We start from the raw sequence: 22009 nt of genomic DNA on the forward strand, positions 1-22009 counted from the left end.
CCTAGCACCATCACCACCAGCGGCAGTAGTAGTAGCAACGAACACGGGCCACGAAACCCCCTTACAGTCCAGAAGTTCCGCTGTTCCCAGACAAGCCAACGTGGCCAGCGCGCCTCTCTTCGTGCCCCCAGAACAAGAAGGAGCCCCCATAGAGTACCGCCACTACTATCACGTCGACTCGGACGATTACCGCCGCCTTGCGCAAACTGCAGGGTACTCTGCGCTGGACGGACCCCAGCCGCTCGCCCGTAACGAAGTGGAGGTACCCGGGGGTGCTGGGGCGGAGGCTCTGCGAAAACCCAACTTCATTCCTGCCACCCGCCAGGCCCAGAGATGGTGGGGTTCTTCTAGTGACAGGAGGCGAGGTGGAGGTGGGGTGGGCAACAGCAATGCTGTGAATAACGCCGTGGGGGATGTGCCGCTGTCTGTCCCTGCGTCTGGCTTCTTCACCTGGACCATTTCTGGGTTTACTCCTTGCTCCCATCCTTGTGGAGGAGGTACGGTTGTGTTTTCTGGTGTGTGTGTGTGTGTGTGTGTGTGTGTGTGTGTGTGTGTATGTGTGTGTACGTGTGTGTGTGTGTGTCTGTGTGTGTGTGTGTGTGTGTGTGTGTGTGTGTGTGTGTGTGTGCGTGTGTGTGTGTATATATGTGTGTGTCTGTGTCTGTCTCTGTGTCTGCCTCTGTGTGTCCGACGTACAGTAGTGCTGGATACCCGAGGCATAGCTGCCAACCCTCCCGGATTTTCCGGGAATCTCCTGAATTTTACAACTTCTCCCTGCTCATATTCAAGACTAAACGACCCCCTGGCTCCTGGATTTTGACTTCAGAAGGTTGGTAGCTATGCCAAGCTACCCAGTTTGTTTCTTTGGAATTTGTAAAAGACGGTGTGGCAAAAATGACGTTCTTATACTGGTGTTGTGTGCAGGTACCCAGCAGACCGTGGTTGTGTGTATGAAGAGCGACACGCGTGTTGTTGTGATAGCAGAGAACTGTGACCCTGACGCCAGACCCTCACCCACCACCGTAGAATGCAACTCACAGCCCTGTGACGCCAGGTGAGTTGCTTGAGAGCTAGGGTATGGGTATATACGTACGGCGAATTAAGTCTACATATCATGAAAACGGGGCCTGGTATATAGCTCAGTCTGTTGGTGGCTAGAACACTAGATATGTGATCCTTACGTTCTTAATCGAGCCATAATTTGACTGCGCAAAAAAACATGTTGACCTAAAATTCAGTTCCAAACTTCGTGCAGCGAGTTTCGTGAAGAAGACTTCGCCCAACTAATATAAGGCTAAAATATGCTGTTGTCTTGGTATTGGTATAGGTATTTGTATGTATCGTCCTGTGATGTTACCCTCATTAAAATGTGGGCTGCTTTTTCACTGTGGAAAGTGAGCTGCAATACAGTACGGCGCTACCCATTTTTTTCTTTCTCTCAATGTCTTCATTATTGACACCAGGTGGACGGCAGCTGACTGGAGTCAGTGCAGCGTGACGTGCGGTAACGGGGTGCAGACACGGCAGGTGGAGTGCAAGCAGCGAATCTCCCCCACCCTGCACCTCAGCGTGTCGGCCGACACGTGTTCAGACAGAAAGCCGCCCGTCACGCAGTTCTGTCGCCGCCCGCCATGCTTCCAGTGGAGGGCCTCCAACTGGACCAAGGTATATATATAGGCAGCGTCACGTTTGAATGTTCCCATGTTTGTTTATGATGATCAGGGCCGCCGGTATGCAAGAGTCCAGGTTAGACAGGTGTAACAGGGGAGGCTACCGCTCCTTTCACAGCAGACTCTGCACCCGAGTTGTTGGCCTTTAAGTCAACACCGGTGAGTTGTGGAATTCTGTTTGTGATGGAGTCTGGTGGTTTCCGATTGTCTGTATGTTCATGGAAACCTTCGGGTTTGCATAACAGTTTTTATAGGGCTAAGAAATTAGCCCTAACATTTTCAATCCTGTTTGATTGCACTTCGCTTCCCGAGGTGATCGCTCATTCAGCAAGACTTGCTTAGTATCGATCATGATAATTATACTTAGTATCGATCATGATCATTATACTTAGTATCGATCCGATGATCACATACCTTGTTCTTTTCAGTGCTCCACGAACTGCGGTCTAGGCGAGAGGACCCGCACAATATCCTGTGTCAGCGGCGAGGGTCAGGCGGTGCCAGCGGCCAGGTGCAGTCCGGAACGACCCAAGGCCAGGGAGATCTGTGACATGGGCTCCTGTGCAAAGGGCTGGTACTACACACGGTGGACCAAAGGCGTAAGTGTCTGCAGCTTAATTGCTTGCAGCCTAATCTGGTGGTAGTCTCTTGTGTCTCCCCTGAACGACACAAGAACCAGATAGATCTGTGACATGGGATCCCGTGCAAAGGGCTGGTACTACACACGGTGGACCAAAGACATAAGTCTCTGCAGCTCTGCTTGTAACCTTATCTGGTGGTAGTCTCTTGTGTCTCCGTCCCCTTAACGACCCAAGAACCAGAGAGATCTGTGACATAGCCTTCTGGTACTATATACACACGGTGGACTAAAGACGTAAGTGTCTGCAGCTCTGCTTGTAGCCTAATCTGGTGGTAGTTTCTTGTGTCTCCCTTGAACGTCCCAAGAACCAGAGAGATTATGTGGCCTTCTGGTACTACACGCGGTGCACTAAAGACTTAAAGTGTCTGCAACTCTGCTTGTAACCTAATGTGGAGGTAGTCTCGTTTTTTATGACATGGTCCCCTATGCAAAGGGATAGTTCAACACGCGTTGGTATTACAAGCAAGTCTCTGCAGCTCTGCTTGGTAGCCTAATCTGGTGTTTGTCTTTTGTGTTTCTTTTAAACGACCCAAGGCTAGATCGAGAGATCTGTGACATGGGCTCCTGTGTCAAGGGATGGTACTAAAGATGTACGTTTGTGTTGCCCCAGAGCAGTCTAAAAGATGGTCCAAAAACGTGTGTCTGTTGTGATTAAAACTCAGTTTAAATATTAGCGAATCACGTCAAATTCTAACACTTTAAATTGCCATGTCTGCTGGACAAAATAGAGTACAATCAAATATGTCACCGTTCAGTGTGTAGATTTCTGTTGGTCTAAACACAGTAATTGAAAATGTGCACACGATAATATTAAATTCTCTGTATCACAAACAGAAATCCACAAACGCTGTCTCTCTGCCTGTAATAAACGTGATATATTGTTTTCAGTGCTCTCCGGACTGTGGCGGAAAAACGCACAAGACTCGCAAGGTATACTGCGCGGCGGACGACGGAGGTACGCTACCAGGCGACCGGTGTCCAGCCGACAAGAAGCCCCGCACACGGAAAGCCTGTGGGGTGGCCAAGCCCTGTGGGGGCAAGTGGTTCTCTGGCCCTTGGTCCAAGGTGAGTTAAAATCATACAATACCAATACCTGCACAGCCTGGCGGTGACCTCATATTTTTTATGTAATCTTCCATTTGGTCACCGAAACAAACTTTATTGTTTATTGTTTGGAAAGCAAACTCAAGTAGCATTAATTAGACATTATGTTGGCAGTTCAGCTCCGAAATGCATTGACCAATCGCCGAAAGGCGCTGACGTTATTTCCTGAAAGGATTTCTCTACCCCGAATTACAAACGGTTTGGGAGATTTTGAAGATTTCGTTCGGGACGATGACGCCCTATGGCCGGTTTATTATATAAAGGGAAGCAAGCGGTTATAAACGGGCGTCGACTGGGGCAAGGAAGGGGGATACTAACTTATAAGATCATATACCTATGGTTCTCTACAATATTACACACACACAAAAGTGTTTTTAGCATAATATGATTCAAGAGCTAGTGGCCTTGAAAGGTTTGAAATCGGAAGAAGTCCTCACTGTGTATGTTTCTGTGGCTTTAACCGAGAAGGAATAGCCATGGGTTAGTGAGTTGGTTCAGGTTGTGTATGTCCGATATGGGGCGGGGATGTAGCTCAGTCGGTAGCGCGCTGGATTTGTATCCAGTTGGCCGCTGTCAGCGTGAGTTCGTCCCCACGTTCGGTGAGAGATTTATTTCTCAGAGTCAACTTTGTGTGCAGACTCTCCTCCGTGTCCGAACACCCCCCGTGTGTACACGCGCAAGCACAAGACCAAGTGCGCACGAAAAAGATCCTGTAATCCATGTCGGAGTTCGGTGGGTTATAGAAACACGAAAATACCCAGCATGCTTCCTCCGAAAACGGCGTATGGCTGCCTAAATGGCGGGGTAAAAAACGGTCATACACGTAAAATTCCACTCGTGCAAAAAACACGAGTGTACGTGGGAGTTTCAGCCCACGAACGCAGAAGAAGAAGAAGAAGAAGAAGTATGTCCGATATCATCAGAACTCTTATGTTATCTTGAATTGCCAATTGGCGTTTTCACTTTCATGTCAGTCTCGATCTCTTGCCTCTTGCCTTTGTTTTTGTTTTTGCGAATGTTCAAATGTAAAATAAATCATCAGATTCTTGACGCTATGGGGAAACACAGTGCAGGGATGAGATGATTGACAGATGAATGTACATCATGCGTCATCTAGATTATGTAGGCTTGAAGGTTTAAACCATTGAAATACTCTTTTCCAGTGCAATTCGACGTGTGGGGAGGCTTGGCGGGCACGTGAGGTGACCTGCATGAAGAAACACGGGCGCCGCCTGTGGAGCGTTGTTGGCAAAGAGAACTGCTTGAGGAAAGAACGACCACCCACCAAGGAGATGTGTACAGACTTACCTCTCTGTCAGCCTGAATGGTACATGACGCACTGGTCAGAGGTAAATTGTTTTCTGTTTTGTTTTGTTTTGTTTTTTTGTAAAGTAAATATAAGAGCTTCAATGAAAAGAAGATCTCAAGCTATTTGGATCGTTCAAGGGGCCTCCGGGTCTCTCCCTGTCATAGTATATATGTCGCTCCCTCCTCTCTCTCTCTCACTCCTTACTCTCTCTCTCTCTCTCTCTCTCTCTCTCTCTCTCACTCCTTTCTCTATCTCTCTCTCTCTCTCTCTCTCTCTCTCTCTCTCTCTCTCTCTCTCTCTCTCTCTCTCTCGTTATTCTCTGTGATTCCTTCTCATTGTCAGTTCCTTCCCTACCAGACGGCAGCATCATCATGCATACCTCTAAACATTCTTAGGAAATCACCACAACGTACGTCAAGCGTGGGCATCCATAACGAACGCACGGACAGAACAAGTATGACTTCCGGCAGACAATGCCGAGTGTTCTGTTCCTCAAAATCCTGTGATGCTTGGTAGCTTCGTTGGTTATTGTTATTTAAACGTCCTTATACAACCTATATGACTATTTGGGACCGGTGCAAGTTTGTTTTCTTGCTCAGTTTACATGGCAGGCTCCAATGTTATGGTAGGTACGTACTGACCGATTCTTCTTTCCATTCCCTTTGGGTTAATTTTTGAGCCCGCGTGTGCAGTGTTCCAAACCTTGCGGCACAGGCTCCAAGCTTCGTGAGGTGAAGTGTCTGCACGCCACCCTACAACCCAGCACGACCTGTAACGGCAAGCGAAAACCCAAAGAACGGAGAGTCTGCAACACCAAGTCCTGCGACAACAGCACCAGCAGCCAACATCAGCACACTAACGACTATGACGCAAGACCCCAACGCCCCCCGGAGCGGTTGCAGGAGAGCAGCAGGCCTAATACCACGTACCACCAGCGATACCATAGAAACCGGACGAAGCAACCTTCGGCCTTGAAGGCTGCCTCAGCTCCTGCTGAGATTACCCTGCAGAAAGACTTCAGAAGTAAGAGTAGACGATATTCGGAAATAACTCTGTCAAGCGTTTATTTAGTTTTGGGAGAGTTGCTTTGATTTCTTTCCCCTTGCTTTTCAATAGCAACACTGAAGCAAGCTGCACAGGTAGGTGTGTGTGTGTGTGTGTGTGTGTGTGTGTGTGTGTGTGTGTGTGTGTGTGTGTGTGTGTGTGTGTGTGTGTGTGTGTGTGTGTGCGCGTGCGTGCGCGCGTGCGCGATGCGTGTGTGTGAATGACAACTCTAGACCATCAAAGCATCTCTGAAAACGAGAAACACAGTAGTAGATGGTCACCATACTTGTAGAAGTTGTACTTATCCTGTAACCATTACCCAACACTTATGTCCGACAGGTGCCATGGGTGATGCCAGCGAGGAACGTCATGACCACCACCCAAAAGGACATGAGCACCAAGGACATCGTCAACACCACGACCACATCCACACCACAACATCCACCCCAACCACCAATAACAAAAACACAGACACTAAGACAGCTGTCACAACTGGTCAACCCGCAGTGCAGACAAACACTCCTGACCAAACTCACCATGAAAATTGCACGGACACTCCGAACTCTCGTTGGTGCATGTTCGTTAGTCAGGCTCGTCTCTGTGGCTACAACCACTATAAGAAACGCTGCTGCAAGACATGTACCAAATACAACCTTCACCACTGACCAGAGAAGCGAGAGACAACAAAAAGAAGTTTGGATGATTTGAGAAAGTGAACAAATGTTACTTTCCTGCTGGCGATGACGGAACGGGTTCATTCTGTGTAAAAAGTGTGTTGTTGTGTTGTGTTTGAAGTCAATGAAAGGCATGTGGGCGCCATTTTGACATGCAGACTCTAAGGTGGAAATAAGCACGTGAGAACCGGATTGGAAGGTAAACTTTACGGGAAGAGAATAAACAATAGTTTCACATGAAAACTTTGCGGAAGAGGAAGAAGCACCCGAAAAGCTGTCTGGATGAAGAAAAAGGGGAGAAAGAAAACTGAAATGTGAGAGAAGACTGTGGAATGAAAGAGATACGCAGTGTCCGGACAAACGCCAGGAACATTAAACGGGGTACGTACCACACACTGCAAGAGGTGATGAAAAGAAAAGGTACAGAAGTAATATAGATGATGATGACGACTTTGAGGGCTTTCCAAGTCTACTCAAGGATGTCTTCACGCATTTTTAAGAGAGTGGAAACAAGCTATGGAGGGCAATTGACTTAGTCAATAAGTGTAGGGAAAAGAAGAAAAGTGTCAGCTGTTCAGAAAAAGAAAGAAAGAATGAGTCATTAGAATAGCATGTGGGACCTGAAGGGGATTGAGTTGGATAGAAAAAGCTTGTAGAGTCCAAAAGGCTGGGAAAGGATAGCGGCGCCGTGTTTACATAGAATGGACAAGAATAGAACTATATACCAAAGAAAAACAAAGAAGCTGGGAAAAAAAGATAGAAAAGCAGAAAGTTATGAATTGAAATGTTGCTGCGTGTGTACAAGCGAGTGAAAGAGACACTGGATATCTTAAGGGAAAAGATACCACACGTTGCGCAACTTGACACAGGAACAGAAACTTAATGACTGGGTAGGAGGAGAACGAATACGACCATAAAGTACAGACAGACATATATTGCATTTGAAGTGTAACCGAGTGCCCGAAGCACAAGAATCACCTTTGGAGGCAAAGCCAGTCAAACGTGACTGAGACGTTGGAGCTAAATTAATAGCCCCCAAAAAAACTGCTATGGGAACGCACAGGTTGGCAGGATCATACCAGGTGACAACAGCAGCCAGAACCCATCGCAGAAAGCTTCTTCACATCGCATCAAGTGCTGCCTACCGACGTACCAAAAACATCTAGCTACTATAAATAGCTCACGCTCAAGGCAGGGAGACAACTCCGTCAATGCAGAGCAGCTGCCTGTGACAGGGGGGACTACTGCGACCCCCTGTCACAGAAGCAAAAAGACATGTTACAAGGAACAGAGAACGCAAGCGATGGCAAATAAAGTGGAGGAGCCATACAGCTTCCGAGGAAGAAGGGGAAGGAAAGATCTGGACTTGTAGTAAATAAAACCAAGGCCATGAACTGTTCATGAAGAATGAATACTTATTACGGGCGTGACACCACGACTCAAAGGTAGTATAGTAAAATACACTCTAACCTGAAGTGGTTCACTTTTGAACACACTTTCTGCAACCAGTTTCGAACACAGTGTGACATAGAACATAGTTCTACTAGCAACAGAAGCACACATGGTAAACCCTAGTATTCTTTTGTTAACCATGTGTGCAATTCGCAACTTTTGCTAGTAGAACTATATATGTACTATATGTCGCACTGTGTTTAAAACTGGTTGCAGATGTGTGTTCAAAGGTAGAGCACTTCGATTTAAAGTGTACCTGTGATGAAAGGACACACTTGGGATCAGTGAAGAGTCCACTGTAGGAGTTCTCACATGACAGGGACACTATATTACAGTAGATTGTCCAACAAGAACACAGAAAGCAACCTCTTTGCAGAAGTGTCCTAGCTCACATCGAAATAACCTTACATACAGGCATACTTGCGGTGAGAAGCTAAGAATTAAGGCAAATAGAGAATAACACGGGATCAATCGGAAAATGCGAGGTTGAACAAATAATGAATGAGAGTTCAAAAGATTGGATGAAAAAGCACTGCTGGGAATCTGTGCTCAGAACGGAAATGAAACAGAGATTAAGGAGAGCATTGGGTGCTGAAAGAAACAGGGTAACACGGAACCATAAAATGGAGAACTATATATATACGTCCTATTTCCAAGCTATACTTACTTCAAGGGGTTGCCGAATATATAATAGCTAATGATGTCAGCAGAAATTAACTCAGATGTGTTTGTGTCTACGCTTGCGTGAACATTTTGTGAACTGTATGAGCTGTAACAAAACAATCCGCGATTCATCTGGTATAGTTCTACTAGACCTAGCTTTGATAAAAGCTTTACTGCACTAGACTGATCTGAATAAACGATTTCATCGTTCGTACTTCGTATTATCACATTGATAATCTGACTTGAAAACGGTCTGCCTTGAAAGTGCGTAGCATCAGACTTGACATGAAGTCAGGTTTATGATTTTTGGGGATAAGATCAAGTTATACAAGGGTGAACCTTGTATAAGTCAGATCTATCTTTCAAATTCAGTTCGATCTGACCTGGAATATATTATTCCTGGTGACAAGATTGACCTGAAATCAACCGAAAAGAGCCTGAATATTCATAGTTGGAGGCTTTGTTTCACTGGCGCGGCACTTTGCTTTCATGCAGTCAGTTTATATTTGGAATTTGAACGGTACTATCACCTCCTAGTTAGCCCATATTAATTAATAGTTTTCCGTGTTTTTTAATGTCCTTGATGAAACCCAAGTCTTTTTTAATGTTTAATCAGCTGCCAGAGACAAGTGTGGTTCTTATTTTTCTGATTTTGTTTAAATGCACACCGGGCCCTTCTTGTGGGGCCCGGTAGCTCAGTTGGTAGAGCACTGGACTTGTGATCGGAAGGTCGCAGGATCGAATTCGGGCCGGGACGGACACGGGTCAACTTTATGTGCAGACCCAGAGACGGAAGCCATGTCCCACCCCCGTGTCATCACAATGGCACGTAAAAGACCTTGGTCATTCTGCCATAAGTGCAGGTGGCTGAATACACCTAAACACGCAGACACCTGGGTAGCGCGACTCCGTTGCTGCTAGCTTTCCACTGGGAGGAAGCGACCCGAATTTCCCAGCGATGGGACAATAAAGTAATAAAAATGAAAAATGAAAATGAAAATGTTAACAGTTTGGCTCAGCGTCTCCAGAGTTAGATGTTATCAAACTTTAACATGGGATAAGACGAGCCCTCGATCCACTTGGTCAAAGTACCAACAATAATATCAACAGCCTCAACCACAGTGCACTGTGAGATATGGTGTGTTTTTAAAAAATGTATTAATTAATTTCGTAATAATATAGTGGCTTTTTATGCATTGGTACACAGACAGCTGTATAACTGCTCTTAATGTTTATGGACAGTACTACTGAAACTTTTCCTGGTTAGAATGAGGTGTTTTTGTTGTTGTTTTTTAATGCTAGGGGAAGCCTTTATGATCACTGATTGTTGATGACCGCCATCCAGCTTAATACCAACTTTTTCCTCACCTTGGTTCTTTTTTGTATGTGTGCATTTGTGTGCTTGCTCTATTCCATTTGTCTTGTCATAAAAGCTGTTGATGATTGTTTCTTCTTGTCATATTGTGATTTATCTTTGTGAACATTCATCTGGAAGCTTTCCAATGTTAGTGTCCACTCACAATAGATTCAAACAGACATCGTATGTGTACCTGTCTACACTGTTTTTGAAATTTATACTTGTTTGAATATGGATATTTGTTTAGGCCAGCTCATGCTAAGAACATACATCAAAATAATAGTGACATTTATTCTAATTTGGATGCAATTAATACACAAGGAAAATACTAAAGACATTGCACGGTTTTACGGCACCAAGTTTCTTGAACTAACAAAATTAAAACATTGGGGGTAAAACCTCCACAAAAACAAAACTTTGAACACTCACACACTGTGTGGATATCGGATTCCAAGACTTTTTCTTTTTAATGTTTAATGTTGTGTCTGTTATATTTTGTTGTTGTTTCCATTTTCATCTTATGATGGAATCAAGTCTGAGGTCTTTCTCGCCCAAGTCCTCTTCGTTAGCTTCTAGTCAGTGGCCGTCTGTTAGGGGTTTTGAAAACGAGGAGTCACATCTTAGTTGAAAATCAGCAACCAACCCTCGTTGTGTAAGGCATGATTTTAATGTTGTTTTTTATATTCACAAGAGTTCTAATCAGTATGGTGTTTTTTCAGTTGAAATCTGATACAATTTTTGATTTGCTTAAACCTAGAGTTTGATGCAGATTGCAGCCTTTATGATAAAGTTTATCATTCTTTCTTGTCTTTTTGTTTGTACAATAACTTATTACTTATATAGACTCATGTAAAAGAAGCAGGTTTATCTGTGTTGTTCAAGTTATGTGTGTTGGTGTTGATGTGTTAATGTTAAAAGTCTATTTCTCCATAAAACCACTCATAGTTTCCACAGCTCACTTCAGCTGATTTTTTTGATTTTTTTGAATTTGGAACAACACCACTGCCAATCTCCTGGACCACTTAACACATTCTGAAGATCTGAGTTACTTCTTGGTGGCTTTTTTCCAGACTGGCAAATCATAAAAAGAATCTGAAGTGTGAAAGTGATGTGTATGCTCTGTTCAGTGCTTGTCTAGTTTGAAAAGTGTGAAGGGTAACAAATGCACATATGTTGCTTACAAGTCCCGAAGTTACCAATGTAACATATACCTTGATGTACTTTATGATTTAATTGTGTAAAATGGCATATTACTGTTGTCTTTTTTTTAAGCTGACTCTGTACAGGGATAGTTGAGTTGATGAATCTTTGCAACAAGAATGAATGTGTGAATAACACTTACACTGATGTTGAGGCTTGCACACAAAACCACAAGTTATCAAACTCAATTAATCATATTTATGAAAACACATTTCTGCCCCCACCCCCCCCCCCCCCTTTTTTTTTTTAGAACATTTGATTCCTATGTCAATGGTGAATGCTGTGAAGTTGAATTTACAAATCACACAGCTTTTTGTAGACGAGTTGTATATATTTTGGTAGCTGTCAATATATAGTAGACATGAGTGTGAATGCGTGAGTGTGCAAAATGTGTAATTAAGGTGGTGTTCGTGTAGACGTAAACATGTATTTGTGGTAGTGCATATGTATATGATGCAAGCTTCTCTTTCCCCTTAACTGGTATGTGTGTACAGAAATGCATTTTGAGTGCCATTTTTGAAGTTTGTATCATCTGGTTCAGGAAGGTAAAATAATAATTGTGTATTCAAGGGATGACATACATGCATGTATTTTACAACAGGCAAAATTTTATTTTGTTTTAATTTTCTAGAAACCATGTGAGCAAGCATGAACAAATTGTGACAATTGTGGTGATACATGCAAACAATCCATCAATTGAAAAAAACATTTACTTGTCACATCTTTTTCATAATGTGCTTTGAATATTACAAGACATTTTCTACACAGTACATGAAAACAGCAGTAACATGTAGGGATGCGACTTGTTGTACCTAGTACATGACTACAGTCAAATGTTACAAAAGATCAAGACTTGACTTCTTCTGGCAAAAAAGCTTAATTGTTACAACTCTCTCATGATATGGTTTCTTTCAATCATATAACAAGAAATATTCTTCGCTAGGATTATTCTGCCTAGTACATAATGACTATAGTAAAATGTTTTACAACAGATCAAGTCTTGACCTGAATCTTCCGACAACCATGCAGCCATTTTGTAATATGGATGTGACTGTACGTACTGTGAGGCTGTACATTGGAATGCACAGACTGGGAGGTGCTTACGAATGTAAAGAAATAAACCCTATAAATTCCAGACAACTTCTTTGTGTTATACTGAGCACTCTCTTCCTGGCTCAGACAGCATTCAAAATTGACATGTAAAGGTTTGAAATGAGAGAAACATTGAAACATTGAAACATTGAAACATTGAACTTTATTACAGGAAAGATAGCATTAGGTCCGTAGGACCTTTCTTACAGCTAGTCCTGATCTAAGCAAAATGGTTATAATCGAAATGGGAATACATAGGAACAAACTTTTTATGATGAAACGCAGACACACGCAATAATAGTAATATAAGAATAAGATCATTTTTTATCGACATGTGATATACAGATATACAACCATACATTATCAGAACACACACACACACATATATATACACGCACACGCACACGCACACACACACAGAAGATCAACTAACTTATAAGGCAAGCCAACATAACACGACACACTAACCAAATAAAGGATCAGGTAGCAAAGTTTAAAAAAAAAAAAAATTAAAAAAAAGAGAGGGAGAGAGAGAGAGCTAGTGTGTGTGTGTGTGTGTGTGTGGGTGTGTGTGTGTGTGTGTGTGTGAGCGTGCATGCGTGCATGCGTGCGTGCTGCATCATACTGTTTTACTGTGGTGTCGAACATTTTCATATGTCAAACGCATTCCTTCTTTGCCACTACTAAAGCAAACGTGTGCAAGAAAACTCTATGTCACATGCTTTCCTTCTTTGCCACTACTAAAGTAAACGTGTGCAAGAAAACTCTATGTCACACGCTTTCCTTCTTTGCCACTACTAAAGCAAACGTGTGCAAGAAAACTCTATGTCAAACGCATTCCTTCTTTGCCACTACTAAAGCAAACGTGTGCAAGAAAACTCTATGTCACACGCTTTCCTTCTTTGCCACTACTAAAGCAAACGTGTGCAAGATTGTATGTTACACGCATTGGAGCATGTGCAAGAACGGATTCAAACTCGAAATCGTCCCTCCAAAAGCCCCAAATTGCACACACGACTTTTATTTCTCCTGCTGTTATCGTTTCTTCTCTGACATGGATTACAGGATCTTTTTCGTGCGCACTTGGTCTTGTGCTTGCGTGTACACACGGGGGTGTTCGGACACCGAGGAGAGTCTGCACACAAAGTTGACTCTGAGAAATAAATCTCTCGCCGAACGTGGGGACGAACTCACGCTGACAGCGGCCAACTGGATACAAATCCAGCGCGCTACCGACTGAGCTACATCCCCGCCCCGCTGAGAATACTGAAAACGGCATCCCAGACGACAGTACTGTTTCCATACGCGAATTTAGCTGCCCTTGGAAAGTGGCTCGCTCAGGAGGCCTATTAGTCTGAAACTGGAAGGGCAGAGTTCTGAACATAGATGACAAAGATCCCGGAAAGAACAAACATTTCGCGGATGCAGACACAGAAAGACGTCATGAAGAATGCGATGCTTCAAAAGATACAGACTGTGACGATGACTGAGACGTCATTCACATATACCGAGACGTCATTCATAGTTGTTCGGTCATTTCCATCAAAAAGTAGATCTCTCGACAATGGCTGCTCCTGTGTTTAGGTTCGTCAAGCTTGAGTACGCAAAACGTGTTTGTTCTCTCCTCTGTTGAAGCTGTGAGACATAAATGCTATTCCGACTTGGTCGTGTGACAGAGTTTTCTTCCACACTTGATTAGCTGACTCGTAATCTCGTGTGGAAGAAAACGTCTGTCACACGACCAAGTCTGAATAGCAGGTACTGTCACACGACTAACTCGAAACGGTACTTCCTCGCCCCACTGATTCTTGTCTCTCCTAAAAGACATCTCAATCATCCTTCTCTTCCCTCGTCTGTCGATCTCAATGGTTCTTCTATTGCTCTTTCTCCTGCTGTCCGCAACCTAGGTGTCACTCTTGACCAGTCCCTGTCCTTCCATCAGCATGTTGCCAATGTCTGTCGCACTTGCTTCTTTGAAATCCGCCGCATCTCCTCCATCCGTCATCTCCTCACTGAGGATGCCACTAAAACTCTGCTCTGCGCCTTTGTCCTATCCCGACTCGATTATTGCAATTCCATTCTATCTGGCTCTCCCAACTACATCATCGAAAAGCTTCAGCGTGTTCAGAATCATGCCGCCCGCCTCATCTTTCGTTCTTCCAAGCATGACCACATCACCCCTCTTCTTCAAACCCTACACTGGCTGCCTGTTCAACAGAGGATTCAGTTCAAGATCTCCACACTCTGCTTCAGAAACTTTGATCTATCGTCCCCTAGCTATCTTTCTGACCTTCTTGATGTCTACTCCCCCTCTCGCTCCCTAAGATCCTCCGCAGACACCCACCTTTTTAGGATACCATCAGCACGCACCAAAACATATGGCCAGCGCACCTTCTCCTACCAGGCCCCATCCATCTGGAACCAACTCCCGCATTCACTCAGGCACTCCACATCTATGCAATCATTCAAAACCTCACTCAAAACACACCTCTTCCCTCACTAGTCCGTTAATGACCACACATCACCCTCTCCTGCTGGTCCTTGATCTGTCTCTTTCTTTCTCCTTCTTCTTCCCTTTCCAGCTCTATTCTTCTTCTCTCAACAAACTTTATGTATCCAATACTTTATTTATTTATTTACGACTGTTTTTCCGTCTAGAATGCATGTGCCTGTAGTTGGTATGAGTGAGTGCGTCGCGTTCTCGCTGTGCGCCTGTCTGCGAGTGTATGAGTCCTTGTCGATTTGTGTTTCGTATAATGTTCACTATGTATTTTATATTTTGTAAGCGCCTAGGGCTATATTTAGATTAGGCGCATAAATGTTCATAATAATAATAATAATAATAATAATAGCGGGTAATATCAAACACAACGTCAACAATCTCAGTAACCCCTACCATTCTTATCTTAAAGGCTGAATGCTTATGTACTGGAAGACTGAATGAGGCAACTGAAGACATGGCCTTGGTCACTGTAACTGCAGCTGCCTGCCATATTAACCTTCCAAGGACAGTATATCACCGTGCATATTCCTTCCTGTGCATAGTCCTTCCTGTGTTAACCATTCAACCTACCATCTCACATCTGACGCATGTTTCTTTCAGGCGAGATATTCTTTGGGCTAGCCGCTCGCGTAGCTAGGAGGTGAGAGTGTATATGAAACGGTTTGATGGCTAGCTACGCAAGAATTAAACACCATTGGTTGATACTGAAATAGTGAAAAGGTCGTCTGCACTGGTCCGTAAACAGCCATGGACAGCCAATCGGATTGGCAGCAGTGAGGCCGCCATTTTTTCTCGTCAAGCGAGCAAGCCAAAAGCTACATAGCGTTCGAGGTGAGAATCCTAGCGTCCCTTGCGGCGAGAATTGCCGAAGAAACGGTACTTCCTCGCCCCACTCGCCAATTCTCGCCTGTGAGAAACTTGGGGACTGCAGCGCTGAAAGTCCACAAAATGGGGCACTGACCTTTGGCTAGTAATTCTCATAATTTACTAGCCAGAGAGCAAATTTTACTCGCCAAACCAACCATTTGTTTCAACAACTTTACTCACATTTGGCAAGTAGATTAATATTTTTACTCGCCATGGCGAGTAAAATACTCGCCACTTTCAGGCCTGGACCGGCCAGACAACTTGGACATATGCCAACACTCTGCAGCCTGAATGCTCTCTGTACAAAGTGAGATTGATTTTTTATAACTAATTTCATTGTATGACACAAGAAACAATCTGTGGTTCGGGAAACTTTTTTGTTACACTCTGCACAGAAAGCCGTCAGAATGTTGAGTTTGGGTATTTGTCTGAGTGGAGGGGTGGTCCTGTGCCATGTAGAAGCCTGGCCAGATCTGGGATGGTGAGCTGAAGTGTTTTCACAGGAAGGACTGTGCCCCTAAAAAGAGGCTACAATCAGTCTAGTTGCAGAGCCGTCCATCAAAAAAGACTTCTTGCCTTACATGCATGCAGTAACAGCTGTACGAACGTCTTTGGGACAGTCACCGAAGTCCATATTTATCTCTTTCAACGCTCACCCTTAAACTGCATGTCTATCTGAAGACAGTGCTGGAGGAGACCAGCCTGCAATGAAGGCCTGTTAGTCATCAGGGCCTAGCATTGGAAAAAGTGAGTTCAGCTTACAAAGGCGGGGGTCTGGGGGCCGCAGGAGGCCCCCAGTGGGGTCCGCAGAAGGCCCCCAGTGGGGTCCAGGGGCAAAGCCCCTGGTGGGGGTTCGGGGGGCCAAGCCCCCCTGAATTTGAAGATTTTTTGGAGATTTTTTTTACCTAAAATGACCCCCCCTAAAGAAGATTGAGCAACTAAATTATGCCATAGTCCATAGTCCGTATCGGCACATTACTTCTTCTGACTTGCCTTCCGCCTTCAGAACGAAATCCAGCCATTCCCACTTCCAGGAATACCTGGATTCTTTGTCACTGAATGGCTGACCACGTTGAACAATGTCACTTCGAGACATTATTTCAAGTCTAGAGCCACAAAACACCGGCACAAAGCATGCTCGCGCGATGCCAGAGGAAGTGCGTGCTCAAGCAAACTGTCAAACCGATTGAGAATTGAACCGAACGGCGCACAAAACGAAAGCTGAGACTGTTTGGGTTTACAGTTTGGGAATAACAGGTTTTTGCATTTCGGCGTACACCAAATCGAGTTCCGCGTACTGGAGATGTTATTTCGGCGTAAAGTACGTCGAACGGCTTACAATGCTTGGCCCTGTTAGTCATGTATCTCCCCAATCAGCCAAAGTATCTTAGTTTCCATGCATGCCATGAAAAGGCTATCTCCATCATCTAACAGCTAGCTGCAAGCCCATATTTATTGTCTGGTAAGTAACACACAGACACAAATTTGATGGAATCACAGGAAGAGGTTGCAGAGGACCGACCTACTGGCTATGAACCCTACTCAGCTGCTTGAAAGGCTGTCTCACTGTCTTGCCCTAGAGCTGCATGCCCATGTGACGGAATGAGCGGAAAAGGTGGTTGAGGCTTCAATGGGGTTTGCTCTGCCAAACCTACAACCACGACAGGGGCATGAGACAACACCGAATGGCTGCCTCACAGCCTGCTGGCCCTAGAGCTGCATGCCCATGTGATGGATTGACTAGATCGAGGCTGTACTTTGGGTCAGTCTTTTGGTACTGAGCCAGTTTAGGGCAATCAGTCCAACTTGTTTTGTCCTAGAGCTGCATGCCCATGTGGTGGAATGACTGGAAGAGATGGTAGAGGCTGTGGTGGGGGTCAGTCTGTGTGTACTGAGAAAGTTCAGGGCAATCAGTCCACCATGGCTTTGTCCTACAGCTGCATGCCCATGTAATGGAATGACTGGAAGAAATCGTAGAGGCTGAGCGTCAGTCTGTTAGTGCCAGTGTAGGGCAATCTGTCCAACTTGTCCTAGAACTGCATGCCCGTGTGATGGAATGACTGGAAGAGATTGTAGAGGCTGTGCTGAGGGTCGGTCTGTCGGTACTGAGACAGCTCCGGGCTGAGAGAGTCCAGGAGGGACTGCGTGTCCATCTCATCCCCTTGTCTGTCCTCTGCCCCCTGCTTCACTCTCTGTGCAAATGGAAAATACAGAATAATGTAATAACTCTGCTGCCAAAATAAAAAACTCAAGGAGAAAAGACAATTTACTGCCATGCAAATATCGTACAGACCTGGGAACCCCTGTCTTGCACTTGGAGTATTCTCAAGCAAACTTGGTGTATTTTCAGAAAAATAAGCGTTCTCAAAACAGCATTTGAACATCCATGAATTAAACATGTTTCACACGGGTCCGTTGCTATGTTAATTACATTTATCAAAACGTTTAAAACAAATGCTTCTTTCAATGTTTACTGACAAAAACTGTAATCATGTGTCAACATACTGGATTGGCTTTGGGGTGCGCTTGTGAAGAAAAGTAGTCTTGGAATTGTTCTCGTCGTATTTTTTCCCACTAACCGTACTTCTCGTATTCTAGACAATCCTGCATACAAAATACGGCGAAATCGTATGGGTTCCCAGGGCTGATCGTACCAAAAAAATGGCAAAACTGCTACAAACCGCAAATAAATAACAATTACAAATAATACCAATAAAAAAACACTAATTCTATTTTTATTTTTTTTTAAATAAGCCAAACAGTTTGATGAAGATGAAGCAGCAGAAGAAGAAATAAGAAAGTGAAGAAGAAACATCAGAGAAAAGGGAAATTTTTGGTCATTCCAAAACAAGTCAGGAGCAAAGCAATGTTCAAAAGCAACAAAATGGTAACAAGATTGATATGAAGGGAGATAACCATGCATACAGAATTAGCCAAGTCAGTACAGTTGTTTCCCTTCGTATCACTTCTAAATCCAGACAATTACCATCCAATGTGTCCTGTGCATGTTTCATGAAAAACTGTGTAAATATAATCTGTGTACTATCAGAACTTGATAGATGAATAATTTCCAGTTAACAGATAATTCTGAGTGCACTAACACTTAAAGTTAATAGCAGAACAATTGTAACTGCGCATGAGAGCGAGAAATAAAAAGACCAAACAATACTGTTCTCACGTGTTTGACTAAGACGAAACGAAGGACAATGTTATTTGTTTCGTCTTCGTCTTGGTCTTTTTATACAACACTTTAATACATAATGAAACAACATTGCCTTTCAGCTGCACTGATAAACAAATGTGACCCTCCACCACGAAATGAGTCGCATGTCACCTCGCGCGGTTCTGCGCTAGGCTTGATATAAGTCCGGAGAGTGTATGGTAACAGCGTGAAGGTCACCTTAGTCACAGGCTTATAACTCAAACAGTTTTCGCTCTTTTCTAAAACGGTTTTCACCACTGGATAGAGCATAAAAAACTCTTTAGTAAAATGTAAAAATATGAAAATCATGCAAAGGTGACATGCGACTCATTCCGTGGTGGAGGGTCACAAATGTGCATAGTTTAGAAGTCAAGAATGGCCATACCTTAACCATGTCTGCTCTAGTGGTCACCTCTGCTGGGCCACCGTCTCCTCTGCCGTGCGGTCGCTTGGCAACAACTTCAATCTTCAGGGACTGACAGTGAGCGTGTGACAAGTTGACTGAGAGTCGAACCTGAACATACCACAAAGATGCAAAAGTTTACAACTTTCTTCTCACAGAATAAACATCATTTTCATCAACAATAAAAAGTCGTTAGATCCTATAGCACTCTGGAATAAAAAGACGATACCAATGCTAGAGGTTTTGTTTTCTGTATGTCATGGTGATCATTTTCCATTTGCAACACACAAGGAGTGACAAGCGGATGTAGTAGAATTTTTTTATCTTCTCCTATCACTTTTACTCCAAACGTCTGAAAAACAATCAAGTTTGGTTTGTTTGTTTCACTTTCCACAATATCTTAGAGCTTAAGTTAGTTTGAATCATGTTGTGTGATATAACACCATTCCTCTACTAACACTTTTGGTATTCTGAAGTCTGCTGAAGTCTCTTTACTGAATGAACTTGGAACAAATACTGAAGACAACTTCTCAGCCTACCGTAATGTGCTCCAGCAGGCAGTATTTCTGAACGCCTAGCGTTGAGTCAACAGTGAGAAGATCGTCCCCTCGGATGAGCGCACCACTGACCCACTCGGGTGGACAGGACTTGGGTATGTACAGCACCTGACTGTTGCGATCCTGCAGATAGGCAACACCCTTAACGCCATACCTGCAGAGAATAGTCAAATGCAAAGAGTAGAATAGTAACAGAAAGTGATAAAAACATGGACAATTTTATTTTAAAGCATAAGATCGTTCAAGGTACAGTGGAATCCCCCTTTTAAGACCAAAACAAATCTGAGAAAATAAGGTCTTAAAAAGGAGGGAGTCTTAAAATGGAGGTAAATTTATTGAGATTATGAATTGAAAATCTGAGAATTGATGTGTTAAAAGAGAGGGAGTCATAAATTCTGGTGTCTTAAAGTTAAAGAGAGGGAGTCATAAATTCTGGCCCTGCTGACCAAGGGAAACAACCCCCACAATAAACTTCCATTTGTCTTCAGTGGAACCATTCACTGTAAACAGTTCCTTCCCTTCAATTTTTGGGATTAATTTGATTTTGTTGACGGTGTGCGACCCACGTGTTTTGATTTTTCCAAGATGGCGGATCGTTCTGCTACAAGACGTAGTAACTTGAAAAGAGTGCTAGAACTTGTTATTCAGTACGGTTCTGATCTTAACCTTAGTGATGATGATAGTGGAGATGATATTTTAGATTCTGGTGACGAGTTCGTGCCAATGGACGATAATTTGAGTGATGATTCGGACAATGAAAGTGTCGATCATGACATTGTGTATGATGAACCCATGACGTAGAATTTTTTTTTTTTTTTTTTTTTTTGCTTCAAAGAGGTAGTTTGACTGGATGTGAAGACAACAAAAGGTATTTTCTTTCAAATGTTTCATATATTTTCAAACTTTGCAAAAATGTAAGGTAGGTAAGGTTATTTTGTGTTGTTGATTTTTATTAATTTTTTTTAAAATGGGTCAAAATCGTGCGATTTGAGGGAACACAGAGACAATTTAGACGCGCCTCGATTATGCTTGACACTCACCAGTTCAAGTCTATTTAACAGTAATTTTTGTTTCTAATTCACCAGCAACACTCTTGACATTTGAAACAGTGCATATCAGCTTGATTTTGTGAGAAAAAGTACTGCAACAGTGAGTTACTGGTGTTTCATTCAAGAACAAAAAAGTTGTTGTTTTTTTGCTTCAAATTGAATATTTTGCCTGGATATGAAGACAACAAAAGGTATGTACTTTCAAATGTTTCATATATTTTCCAAAAGAGTAAGTTCCAAACTTTGCAAAAATATAAAGGTACAGGCAAATCCGGATAAGACGAAATTGAAGGGACCGAATTGTTATTGTGTCCTATCCGAAATTTCGACTTGGTCATAGTACAGTGGAACCCCTCTCTAGCGACCTTGAAAATGTTGACAAAAATCGATCCTTATGGATGGGGGTCCTTACAGAGGGAGGGGGCGGGGCCACAAAGAAAGTCACCTCAGATTTTCTTAAAAAAAGAAAACAGAGAAGTTTGAGTTGCTGACGACCGTTTCCTCAAGCAAACTGCTTCGATTTCATGTTTGACATTGTCGATGGTGTCCACCAGTTCTGGTGCATGTTTCAATGCAAAAAGAGTTAGTTTCTGAGCAAGCATTTCTTTACAGCAGTCCCTGCAATGATGAAGGCCCTCCGAGAAAGAGAGTGAAAAATTGGCCACCGTTCTCAGCATCGCGTATCTGTGTGTAACCTCTTTCATTGACAAGATACTCTTGTTTCCCTGCAGCCTTGACCAGTGAGTCGGTTACCTAATCTGTGAACCCTTTAGTTGTGTTGCTTTGTCAAAAGTTAGACACAGTCAACTAGTTTTGCTCTGAGTGAACAGTGCAGCTGGCCTCAATTAGCCGGTGACACCTCTCTGGCCACAGCACCAAACAGTACATGGCTGGGGGGAGAGAGAGAGAGAGGGGGGGGGGGGGGGGTTGCTGGCTAAACTCAGTGGGGTGTCCGGTGTCACTGAAGTCAGCAGGAAGAGCATTGGAGAGAAATAGAGAGGTGTACTCTTCCAAACAATTTCCAAGGATCAGTTGTCAGGGCTTAGGGTAGTCAGTGAGGGAGAGTGAGAGCGGTTTGTGTACAGTCCGACTGAAGAGTGAAAAGTCACTGCCACAAGATCGGCATGCAGTCAATAAAGCCAGACAAGAAGAATGATTATGACATGCGGCTCTATCTGCTGGGGTTTTTTTTTATTCAAACTGGTTTTCAACGCGTATTCTCA

General features: G+C 43.6%; 2 protein-coding genes across 3 annotated transcripts in view; one reads left to right on the top strand and one right to left on the bottom strand.

Annotated features, from left to right (window-relative positions):
- LOC138982492 (thrombospondin type-1 domain-containing protein 4-like) overlaps positions 1–11805 on the top strand; it is a 215204-nt gene extending 203399 nt beyond the window's left edge. For both annotated transcript variants that reach the window (XM_070355800.1, XM_070355806.1), the window contains 8 exons: positions 1–497; positions 925–1054; positions 1464–1665; positions 2099–2269; positions 3199–3375; positions 4578–4763; positions 5416–5746; positions 6107–11805. The exon at positions 1–497 is cut by the window's left edge and continues 572 nt beyond it. In XM_070355800.1, coding sequence (XP_070211901.1) covers positions 1–497; positions 925–1054; positions 1464–1665; positions 2099–2269; positions 3199–3375; positions 4578–4763; positions 5416–5746; positions 6107–6432 — 2020 coding nt within the window. In that variant the 3' untranslated portion in view covers positions 6433–11805. The remainder of the gene's footprint in view (positions 498–924; positions 1055–1463; positions 1666–2098; positions 2270–3198; positions 3376–4577; positions 4764–5415; positions 5747–6106) is intronic.
- A 3252-nt stretch (positions 11806–15057) lies between these two features.
- LOC138982519 (DIS3-like exonuclease 1) overlaps positions 15058–22009 on the bottom strand; it is a 31115-nt gene continuing 24163 nt past the window's right edge. The window contains exons 22-24 of the mRNA XM_070355824.1: positions 19720–19891; positions 19163–19291; positions 15058–17767 (exon numbers count right to left, since the gene is read on the bottom strand). Of these exons, the coding sequence (XP_070211925.1) occupies positions 17606–17767; positions 19163–19291; positions 19720–19891 (463 nt within the window). The 3' untranslated portion in view covers positions 15058–17605. The remainder of the gene's footprint in view (positions 17768–19162; positions 19292–19719; positions 19892–22009) is intronic.

This window comes from Littorina saxatilis, linkage group LG1 (genome assembly GCF_037325665.1).
Source record: "Littorina saxatilis isolate snail1 linkage group LG1, US_GU_Lsax_2.0, whole genome shotgun sequence".
In the NCBI taxonomy this organism is placed as follows: Eukaryota; Metazoa; Mollusca; class Gastropoda; order Littorinimorpha; family Littorinidae; genus Littorina; species Littorina saxatilis.